Raw genomic sequence first — 12,293 nt, 5'->3', positions numbered from 1 at the left:
GTGGACGTCCTTTGTCTTTCGATTACAATAAACTGTATTATTCACAAAGCACGTCAGGGATTTAAGTCTTTATTAATGTTCTTGAAAAAAAAAAAACTTTTGGAAATAATGAACCCAGCAAAAATGCCATTCTACACCGAGTCTTGTCGAGCAGTTTTTGACACCGGGAACGGCTGTGAACTCCTGCGAAACCGCTACAAAACGATCCAGTCTTACCTTGTGGGCCGCTGCTGTAAGATGAGGCAAATGTGCAGTTCAGTATTCTGTTGCACCGTAGGTAAATCATTGCTGTCGATGTCATTGTTATTGTTTAATTTCTATTTGATTAAAGTTATTTATTTCAATAAAAACACACTTTTGTTGCCTTGAGATTCACTCTTAAGTGATTATTTGATTGTATCCATCAAAGGTTTGTCAGGTCTAATTGAAATTATTTTTTCTTCTCAATATGAACGTAAAGATCACAATTTTACTTAATGATTAGAGTCCTATGCCCCATATGTGGCGAAGAGGATAAGTCAGTAAATAAGTAAGTAATGGTCTTAAAGGGAAGAGACCATGTTGCCAGTGTTGACTTCTGTTAGGGCTTCATGAGACAGTGGCTACTGGAGAACATCCATCCTCAGAGATGTTTTTATTTCATGGGAAAGGACTGGAAAACTGCAGGTAGATGAGGAGAAAGATGTCTCCTCTTTGAATCCTCATAACGTCCTTCATACAGGTTGATGCAGGTGAACCAAACATTGCATAAGTTAGATGATTGTGTACCTCTTAAAATCTTACATGTAGAACAGCCATTTCAGAACAATATATAGCAGCTACTCAAATTGAAATTATGAGCCTAAATGTACCATTTTATTTCAGAATATTTCACGGAAACTCAAAATGAAATGATTAAATGTACCATTTCATTTTGGATTGTATCTATTATGAAATAATAGCTAGCCATTTTCTCAATAATAGCGCTCCATCTCTTCTTGATTGACTGTGAAAAGTAATCTGTGAAATTTCCCATTATCTTGAAATGGCTATTTAAAAATAACGGGATACGTGTCACAGGGAAATGTGGCCTGTTATTATGAAAAACCATATTTGGAAATATTGACTGTTATGAAATGTAAAATGAATAGTAAAATGTGAGCTATTATTGTGAAAAGGGTTATTATTCATTTTGATCCAACAAGTATTGTAAAATAAAATGGTATATTTAATAATTGAGTAAATGAGCCCTCCATAATTTATGGCATATTATTATTATTATTATTATTATTATTATTATTATTATTAATATTAATAAACAGTATAATTTGCTATTTGCTAGCTAAATAGCATAGCTTTCTTTTTGGCAGCAATGGGACTTTAGCTGTTACTGCGCTTGCGCAGTCAGTAGCAGTAACGTAGGGGGCGTGGAGAAGCGAGAGCTGGGCCAGGCTGCACTGCCAGGCTAGCGGAGGGCGAGCGGCGGAGAGACGGACACACACACAGTCATGTCCATCGCCGAGGGGAAGAACGGAGCCGCCGGCACCGTGGCCGACTCCAGACTGGGCATCCGCAGCGTTGGGAATAAAGTGACGGTGGTGCTTGGAGCTCAGTGGGGCGACGAAGGCAAAGGGAAAGTCGTGGATCTGCTGGCCCAGGACGCCGACATCGTCTGCAGATGTCAGGTAGGCTAGGGAGTGAGGACATTGCAGCTCGTTGCGTTACTTTAGCTAGCTGCCCGGCTAACTCACCGGGAAGGACGTAAATCCTGCATCTAAAGCCAAGCTACTTTGGGGTAAGGGACGCGGATAGATACGGGACAGTCCAGCGCGTTTGCTGCCAAGACAACCGGTTTAAATGTAGCTGGAATTGAGACTGGCCAGCTGACTTGTATGTTAGATTAGTGAGGACACAACCGGAGAGCGAACGGTATCTAAGCACATTGATGCCATAGTAACATAACGTTAGCCGTTCATATAACCACGGGAATCTAAACGGTTTGAATCAAATTGGCTCGAGGCTCTGACCAGAACGGCGAGCTAGCAAACGCTATGGTTACTGTCACCGTTGGCGCTCGGGACAATACTGAGCCGTCACATTGAGTTATTTAATATGGACGGCGTAGGTTAATTGCCATATTTTTGTCCAACAGCTTGGGGATACAATAGCCAAGGTGACAAAAGAAAAATAAACTGCTAAACTGGCGGCAGGTCTAGCAGCAGCTGCTACCTTGAAAAGCGAGTAGCAGTCGATGTCACCTTGAGATCAGTGGCGTTCGCCCTGGTGGATGGCTCTGGCTGGCTAGCCTATGTGCATGCGCTCCCTGGCTATTCACCAATCAATTTTCGTGTTGGCTAAATAATTGCGCTTCGGTTTGTAATATACTATACTTGTTCCTTCCCTACTTTAAAGTTTTTAAACGGACAGTTTAAAAAAAACAAAAAAAAAACACAAGGTACGGTCCAGCTCATGTAGGCGCTAGCATTAGCTAGGCTGCCTAGCTGTGTCGGGAAATGAAAACGGAACCCAGTCGCTGGGATTTGATGTCCGTGACCATTAACGCCAATAAGATAGAGTAGCAATTTGTTAACGTTATGCAGGCAGAAGTAATTAGCTAGACACTCACAAATGTTTTATTTGCACGCTGAACATTCGTCGAGTTGTGTTTATTTTTCCCTGTAGCAAGCGAGCTGCTTAAACTAGACCAGAAATGACTAATAAACGTAAGCACACCCATTTAACTGAACCTCCTGCACACATCACCCAGGTTCCGCATTTCGTTTTCTCTGCAACAGGTCTCAAACATTTGCAGCGTAGCTAAGAGACGGGCGTGCGTAGCTGGCTGCCCATTCAGACCAATTTGCTTAGTTTTTTTTTTTGACAGTGCCGAGATTTCTTCGAGATGGCGTCAGGTGCACTGGTAGTAGCAGGCTGCGACTACAATGCATGACTGCTTAATTACATAATTTAGCAGCAAGACCCGGCCCATTCACATTTCCTTATCCGGGATGTGAAATGTGAATGAAACTGTTTGTGAAATGAAACGTGTAGTCTGTGCTGCTGTTCGAAAATTAACTGGTACAATAACAGCAACGACGTAGTTACATAACTTTAGTAATTGCAGTACAATCAACAGGTATTGAGATGAACAAGTATTTATAATGCATAGCGACAAAATAACATAGATACCAGCAATTAGCCTTTAGGGAAACAAAATGACATGCACCAAGACACCAAGACTAGAGGGTAACAATGAGCTATATAGTAATCATTGCCTGAATGTCAATCAGGCCATACAGACATTGATTCACGCTAGCAGCTTACGTTGCACTAATAACAGAGTAGAAACAACCGGATAAATTGTCAGAATTTAAGGATTGGATTCTTGGCTTTAAGTGCAAGACAAGTATTGACCAAAGGCTGTATGTATTACTGTGATCAGTAATGTGACAGTAGCTGGTTTAATTTCAGTGAGAACGGCCTACAGCTGAGATTCTTAGTAGTTTTTGTGTTTAATATTTGACAGTGTTCCTGCCTGTCAGACCACCGCTCTTGTGCTTACGCACAGACACACAGTCTTGGTAAAAGGTTACGCAAGGTCAGCAGGCTGGAAGCCAAACGTGTATGAGCATGGAAGGGCACGAGAGCTGGCCTCCCACAGTGGGGCATTAACGTGAGATTGAAATCAAAGGGCCACCCCGAGCTGTTTTTGAGGACTGGGTGGAAACTGGTTTAGTGCACAAACTGAAGACTAAAGCCTGTTGCGTACAGTAGCAAGCAGACTGACTGCTGCTCTGTCTTAAAGGGGAACTCCGCTCTGAAATCCATTTCTGAATGTAACTTCTGTGCTGCCTTTTTAATTCCCGCTGCCAGCTCTTCGGAAAATCACATTCCAAACCTTTCACCTACTGGCCTGCTACGCTTTGCGTCCCTGGAGTAATTACACTACGGAGAAGGTATTGGCACTCCTAGTGCCAAGCAGTTTTATCTGGTCCAGATTTTACTAGCTGGAGGTGTGTTCTGTGGTGGGGGGGGGGGGGGGGTGGTGTGCCTACTAGATGGATTTTCTGTCCTTGTGAAACTGCAAAATTATGCAGAGGAAGTACTGTTATAGTTTGAATGGCATTTCGTAAGATTTCATCCCCCACCCTTGTCTCAGGCAAGCTTGCTTACGGACTAAACACAACATGTTTTGTCGTATCATGTCTTCGTAATGCCGAGGGTGTCGAGAAGGCATTCTGATTAGAATGCAAATGAAGCAATTAGTATGTGTTTTGAAAAAGATTTTTTATGATACTAGAACCAATACAACAGTATTTCCTCAAGCACATTTATTAAATTGGTTTAATACTTGTGTTTGGAAGTTATCATACAAGGTTCAAATTAATTTGTTAATGTATTCACAATTTCTTTCATAAGTGTCAAGCGGACTGGTTAGTTGTCACTAGCATTTTCTAAAGGTCTCAACACATATGCAGTAAGATTCCTGATGGACTAAAATCTGACTACATCACACAGACATCAATCTCCATCGATGTTCAAGCTGACAGTTGTATCTTGGCGCCACTATCATTGCCACACTTTACGATCGCGTGCGTGTTGTAAAACCTTGCACGAGTCACTCGCGCGATGGAAGCGCTGTGGAAGCGCTATTTCCGTCTTTGTGATGTTTTACCGAGCGCTCGCATCGATCCGTATTGTATTGACTGTCCTGTGCGCCGAGAGTACCTGTGCGGCCAATCAGAGTGCAAATATTATATTTATGAGCGATAGTCTTTTGGCAGCGCTCCCGCCACATCGCCGCTCCCGTGACCGTCTCGGCTGCTCCCTGTGTAATAGGACGTAATGCAGTATCGATCTGACTTTGACATTAGAGTAGTGTTCTAGCACACTCTGCGGGATTTACCGTATCAAACTCCGCATAAAGAGGCAGAGGAGGAGTTAACCTGCGGTTAGAGAAAAATATGGTCAGAAATACTCAGTAAGCACAGAGAGAGTGAGAGTGAGAGAGGGAATCAACTTGTCCAGGTATAAAATAGTGCATTTTTAATACACTGCCCCTGCACCCTCACCCTCAGATACACTGCACACTAAAATTTCAGGTTTAACCCTTCTGAAGTGGAGGTAGACTCACTGTGCATTTGTATAGTTCTGTTACAGACACGGATACTATTTACAAAAGATAAACCCTAAATACTGTATGCGCAGGCTGGGGTTGCTGTCTGGACACTGGAATTAATCAGTGTTACATTCGCTAATTGTTGGATTCTTTTTGTTATTATCATTTTTACAGATTGTCATTGTGAAATGCTTGTAGCTCATGGTAAAACGCGTAAATGGTAAATGGTTAACGGTTGGCATTCATATAGCGCCTTTATCCAAAGCGCTGTACAATTGATGCATCTCATTCACCCATTCACACACACACTCACTCACACCAACGGCGATTGGCTGCCATGCAAGGCGATGACCAGCTCGACGCATCACGTGTCCGACGCGGCTCCGTACAAACGCACGGACACCAAGACGGATGCTTCTGCAGGTAGGCCTGGAAGGAGAAGAACCGGTCGACCTCCTCCCGGAACTCTCCGACGACAGCGTCGCCCCGCTGGATCAGCAGGCCCTCCCGCGCGTAGACGACAGCGTCTCCCCGCTGGATCAGCAGGCCCTCCGGCGCGTAGACGACAGCGTCTCCCGCTGGATCAGCAGGCCCTCCCGCGCGTAGACGACAGCGTCGCCCCGCTCCGAGCCCAGGCCCAGCCCGCGTCCTGCACCTTCTCACGGGGGCCTCTGATAGGACAGCGCGCTCCACCAGCGGGAGACGGGGGGGCGTTCCCCATCGTGGTGGCCCACGCTGCCCTGTAGACCTCTGGGCACAGGCCCACTCACGCCTCGCTCCTCAGTCCTTCCCCAGCGTTCTCTCCCTCCCTCCTCAGTCCTTCCCCAGCGTTCTCTCCCTCCCTCCTCAGTCCTTCCCCAGCGTTCTCTCCCTCCCTCCTCAGTCCTTCCCCAGCGTTCTCTCCCTCCCTCCTCAGTCCTTCCCCAGCGTTCTCTCCCTCCCTCCTCAGTCCTTCCCCAGCGTTCTCTCCCTCCCTCCTCAGTCCTTCCCCAGCGTTCTCTCCCTCCCTCCTCAGTCCTTCCCCAGCGTTCTCTCCCTCCCTCCTCAGTCCTTCCCCAGCGTTCTCTCCCTCCCTCCTCAGTCCTTCCCCAGCGTTCTCTCCCTCCCTCCTCAGTCCTTCCCCAGCGTTCTCTCCCTCCCTCCTCAGTCCTTCCCCAGCGTTCTCTCCCTCCCTCCTCAGTCCTTCCCCAGCGTTCTCTCCCTCGCTCCAGCGGACAGAACCATCAAGTGATTCTCAGGAGCGTATTGTGGAAAGATTTGAAAAGGGCCTCGCCGTGCGGAAGGGGCCCTGCATTCTGCTGTTCTTGTGATTTTACGCATGGCAGTCCTCCGCCCGGGCCTGGGTGTTTGCATTGGCTGGGAGGCCGGTTGTCTTAATGAGAGGGGCCATGTTATGTTGTGAAAGCCGGGGCTGCTGCAGCCTCCTGCTCCGCACAGCGTGTTCTACCCGTGTGCTGGCCGGCAGCTGGGCTCAGTCGCATTTCATACCTGTTTTAAAATTAGATTAAGTTAATGAGTGTATGTAATTCAGCATTTTTACAAACCAGAAATCACCGAAGTGGTTTGACCCTGTCTGTGTTTCTTTAAAGAGAAAACAGATATATGAAGTGTTTCCTGTTTCCTTTCATTATTTATTTGTTTATTTGGCTTAATTGTTTCTGGCAGTTCATGCAGCTCATATTTCTGAACATGATCTGTACAGACTGAGCAGTAGAATTTGTATAAAAAAACAAAAAAAAACTGGTTTTCCACTTTCAAGGCTGTGGCCTTGTGCTCAGCACAAATGCAGTTCATTAATGTGTGTCTGTAAGGGGGAAACACAGGGACCTGATACACACATTCACACACTCATGCACACACACACACCCTCACTCACACACACCGACACACACCCTCACACACACACACACCCACACATACACACCCACACACACACACACACACACACACACACACACCCTCACACACACACACACACACACACACACACCCACACACACACACACACACACCCACACACACACACACCCTCACACACACACACCGACACACACCCTCACACACACACACACCCACACATACACACCCACACACACACACACACACACACACACACACACACACACCCTCACACACACACACACACACACACACACACACCCACACACACACACACACACACCCACACACACACACACCCTCACACACACACACACACACACCCACACACACACACACCCTCACACACCCTCACACACACACACACCCACACATACACACCCACACACACACACACACACACCCTCACACACACACACACACACCCCACACATACACACCCACACACACACACACACACACACACACACCCTCACACACACACACACACACACCCACACCACACACACACACACCCACACACACACACACACCCTCACACACACACACACTCACACACACAAACGTCATCTTCACTTCTACGAGTTGGCTGGGGTGAGCTGACGGTCAGTGTGTGTCATAACACTGACCACTGACCACTCCCTATATGTGTCCTGTTGACCTGGGCTCTGGGACCCTGTAGATCTGGGCTCTGGGACCCTGTAGATCTGGGATCTGGGACCCTGTAGATCTGGACCCTGGGACCCTGTAGATGTGGGCTCTGTGACCCTGTAGATCTGGGCCCTGGGACCCTGTAGATCTGGGCTCTGTGACCCTGTAGATCTGGGATCTGTGACCCTGTAGATCTGGGCCCTGGGACCCTGTAGATCTGGGCTCTGTGACCCTGTAGATCTGGGATCTGTGACCCTGTAGATCTGGGATCTGTGACCCTGTAGATCTGGGCTCTGGGACCCTGTAGATCTGGGCCCTGGGACCCTGTAGATCTGGGCTCTGGGACCCTGTAGATCTGGGCTCTGGGACCCTGTAGATCTGGGCTCTGGGACCCTGTAGATCTGGGATCTGGGACCCTGTAGATCTGGGATCTGAGACCTGGGTGTGGAGATCCGCTGGGTGGGCAGTTTCTCACTGACACTCACGATTCCATCACACCTGTACTTCAGCTCACCTGCTTTCCTGCCTCTCTGTCCTTTCTGCTGATTTCACTTTTTTGTTTTTTTTAAAGAGAGAGAAATGGCAGAGGCCGTTGGCTGACGCACGCCCTGGTGGTTTCTCCAGCTAATGAAAACCCACGCCCCGGCTCCCTCCGAGATGACTCACGGTGGCTTTCATCATAATTCCCGCAACTGATGTGTTTCAAAATGGCGGTGCTGTCCTGAAACAACCCCAGGGGAGTGAGAGCATGAGGACACTCTGCTGTCTAACGAACCCTCTTCTTCACCTTTACCGGATATTAATAGGCAAATCTTTGAGGCAACACAATTAGGTCTGCAATAATTAGGGCTGCTTTCTCAGACGCGGATTAAGTTTAGTCCTGGACTAAATTGAGTTTCATATGGGGAATCTTAAATTAAAATTTAATTTAGTCCAGGACCAGTATTAATCTGTGTCTGTGAAACTGGCAATTCATGTAAATCATTTTAACTGATTACAAAAACTGATGATTGAATTTTGAGACCGGGAGTAGTTTCTATTATAATGTTAGATCAGGTTAATTTCCCCAAGGCGTTCAGCAGCAAGCGAACGCCACTGATCGCTCAGCAATGTGGCTTCCACAGCGATACGAATGAAAAAATCTCTGCCTGGTTTTACAGATATCTTTAGGGCCCCTAACACTAGTGCAATACCCATAATTGATCATTATACTCCTCCCTGCATGTGCTTTGCATCTTCAGTTGCCGCTCATTCTCTAAAGACGTGTCAGTCACTCCTGTGCATGTAAACGTAGCCTCTTCATGAGCTGAACTGCAGATTATAAACTGACCTGGGTCAAATGCGCAATTGCTTTGGGTTCAAATACTTTTCTGTGCTCGATTGATTGTGCCTGGTGCAATTGAGCCAACCAAGAGGGCTTTATGAGAGCATTTCATATGTTCCAATACGGCCGACAAGCTCAGTAAAGTGTAGAAAAGTATTTGATGTCCAAAACAATGGCGCGTTTGACTGTCTGTGTGCAGCTCAGTGGCATCTGGGTTTTACATGGGTGAATTTTTGACTGTGTGTCACGACATGAAATGACATAACATGGCATGATACTGCATGACTCATCATGACAGAACATGACAACAATAACAACATAATGGTATGTTATGTCATGAGAACAGGCCATTCAGGCCATCAGTGCTCGCTGTTTCCTACCCCTACACTGTGCCTAATGCTTAGTCTGCTTAAAAGCTGAGTGGTATCTTGCACCTTATCAAGCCTGGTGCTGAAACCCCCCTGAGTTTCTGCCTCCACTTGGCAAGCTGTTCCTCTCAGTATCCACTCTCTGTGTGTAATAAGTGCTGTTCCTTATGTCAGCTACAGCGAGTTGCTCCTTTCATGTGTGAGAAGTGTTTACAGTAACCTGAACTAAGGATTTCTATGCTGCCCTTTCTCTGCTATTCCCTCGGTGCAAACGAGTTCTGCAGGCCTATCAGGTGACAGAGGACTTTGTGGAGAGCATCTCTGTGGAACTGAGAGCTCTGTGGTCCAGTAGTGTGTGTGTTAGGATCAGAGCTCTGTGAAACAGTAGTGTGTGTGTTTGGATCTTGAGAGCTCTGTGATCCAGTGGTGTGTGTGTTTGGATCAGGATTGTTGTTGAGCAGGATATGAAGACTGTATATCGTATTCCAGCCCTGGGAATGCCCTTAATGGCGGGACTGTAAGTCTCATTCCGGCACTGGGAATGCTGTTAATGGCAGGACTGTAAGTCTTATTCCGGCACTGGGAATGCCGTTAATGGCAGGATGGACACCCTGTTATGTGTGTCTTTGATAGCCTGTTGGCATAGCGGGAAGATTTGGCCTTCAGTGCCAAAACTGTGCTGTGTGCCAAGAATAACAGCTGTGCTCTTCACAGACAGAGAGACACCTTCACACAGACAGAGAGACACTTTCACACAGACAGAGAGACACCTTCACACAGACAGAGAGACACCTTCACACAGACAGAGAGACACCTTCACACAGACAGAGAGACACCTTCACACAGACCGAGAGACAACTTCACACAGACAGAGAGACACCTTCACACAGACAGAGACACCTTCACACAGACAGAGAGACACCTTCACACAGACAGAGAGACACCTTCACACAGACAGAGAGACACCTTCACACAGACAGAGAGACACCTTCACACAGACAGAGACACCTTCACACAGACAGAGAGACACTTTCACACAGACAGACACCTTCACACAGACAGAGAGACAACTTCACACAGACAGAGAGACACCTTCACACAGACAGAGAGACACCTTCACACAGACAGTGAGACACCTTCACACAGACAGAGAGACACTTTCACACAGACAGAGAGACACCTTCACACAGACAGAGAGACACTTTCACACAGACAGAGAGACAACTTCACACAGACAGAGAGACACCTTCACACAGACAGAGAGACACCGGCGTGCGTTTAAGAAGGTGACCGTTAGCTAAAGCCTGGGACCGTTAGCCAAAGCCGGTGAATGCTATCTGAGGGAGCGTGCTGAAAGCACGGCACATGCTGTTTGTGTGAGGGGCTCATGTCATGTTTTTTAGCACAGGGTTAAAAAAAATGTGTGCAGGCCAAACATTTTATACATGCTATTTATGTGGCTGTGATGAGCTGTATGAAGTGGACATTTGTGTCTGAAAAGTAGCCATAAAACTACGTGAATCTAAAATGAGAGATACGGTCTGGAATTGTTTCCTGTTCTGCTTTGGGCGTTTTTCCCTCCTCCTTGATTGGTGGAATTGCCAAAGGCTTTGCCAAATAATACAAATCATAGTAAGAACCACTTTTAAAGCACTTTTCCATGCTTTACTGAGCTTGTCTGGTGTTTTGGAACCAAATTAAATTCTCCCAAAAAGTGTGGCCCCGTGTGCTCTTGGTTGACTTGCACGAGGCAAGATCAATCGAGCACAGAAAGGTATTGGAATCCAGAAGGATAATGTATTTGTCGCTGGTGAGTGAGCTGGTCTCTCTGAGACCGATCAGATAAGAGACTCATTAAATGGAGATTCTGGCTCATTATCTGGTCTTCCTGGCTCTCCTGATAATCTCAGTTGTACACATGTTAGGAGATGTCTGAGTCCCCTGGTCTTTACACCTTCTCACAGTCGGAAGTATGTGTTACTCATAAAGGCAAGACTTAGGGTTAAGACTTAAGTTTAAAGTGCGTGCTAGGTCAGGGTCCTTGTGTTCCTTTGGGCAATTGTATTTGTTTTACAGCCTTTTTTTACAGAAACAGAAACAGATACTTTACAGAGTAGCAGGAAGGGAAAGGGCAAGAACCAGCCCTGAACCCCCAAATAGCCAGCATGTGAGGTACCATAAGCATGTGAGGTACCGTAAAAATACTCCCCAGCGGGGAGAAAAACCCTCAGACAGTAGTGAGAAAAACTTTCTCTGAAAGTTACTTAATTTCAATAATTTAAAAAAGCCCATCCCAAATTTTAAATGTTTGTTGAAATGGGCTTAAATATCTAAGATATTGAAAGCTTTAGTGCCCCAGTTCAACTGAGATGATGAATCTGTTGAGAAAGCTCGACCATCTCAAATGTCTTCTAAAGGAGATGTTTAAACCTTTAGTTCTTCTTGTAAGATGTTTTAAGATAGGTGAGTCATCTTATGACTGTGTTGGGAGATGGTGTGTGTTTGGCTCAGGCAGTAAGAGCAGTTGTCTGGCGGTCAGAGGGTTGCTGGTTTGATCCCCTGCCCGGGCTGTGTCAAAGTGTCCCTGTGCAAGACACCTAACCCCCAAATGCTCCTGACGAGCTGGTTGGTGCCTTGCTTGGCAGCCAATCACCGTTGGTGTGTGTGTGTGTGTGTGTGTGTGTGTGTGTATGTATGGTAAGGTAAATGACTGGGACACACAAGGTCGGTGGTTCTAATCCCAGTGTAGCCACTATAAGATCCGCACAGCCGTTGGGCCCTTGAGCAAGGCCTGCATTGCATACATACCCTGCATTGCTCCAGGGGAGGATAGTCTCCTGCTTAGTCTACTCAACTGTACGTCGCTCTGGATAAGAGCGTCTGCCAAATGCCAATAATGTAATGTAATGTATGAATGGGTGAATGAGAAGCATCAATTGTACAGCGCTTTGGG

The 12,293-nt window shown here is 46.5% G+C and overlaps 1 protein-coding gene across 1 annotated transcript in view; it reads left to right on the top strand.

Moving 5' to 3' along the window:
* Positions 1–1,395: 1,395 nt before the first annotated feature.
* LOC133121737 (adenylosuccinate synthetase isozyme 2) overlaps positions 1,396–12,293 on the top strand; it is a 296,275-nt gene continuing 285,377 nt past the window's right edge. The window contains exon 1 of the mRNA XM_061231161.1: positions 1,396–1,664. Coding sequence (XP_061087145.1) covers positions 1,488–1,664 — 177 coding nt within the window. The 5' untranslated portion in view covers positions 1,396–1,487. The remainder of the gene's footprint in view (positions 1,665–12,293) is intronic.

Source organism: Conger conger, chromosome 2 (assembly GCF_963514075.1).
Source record: "Conger conger chromosome 2, fConCon1.1, whole genome shotgun sequence".
Classification (NCBI taxonomy): domain Eukaryota; kingdom Metazoa; phylum Chordata; class Actinopteri; order Anguilliformes; family Congridae; genus Conger; species Conger conger.
This window is presented reverse-complemented; position numbering and strand designations above follow the sequence as displayed.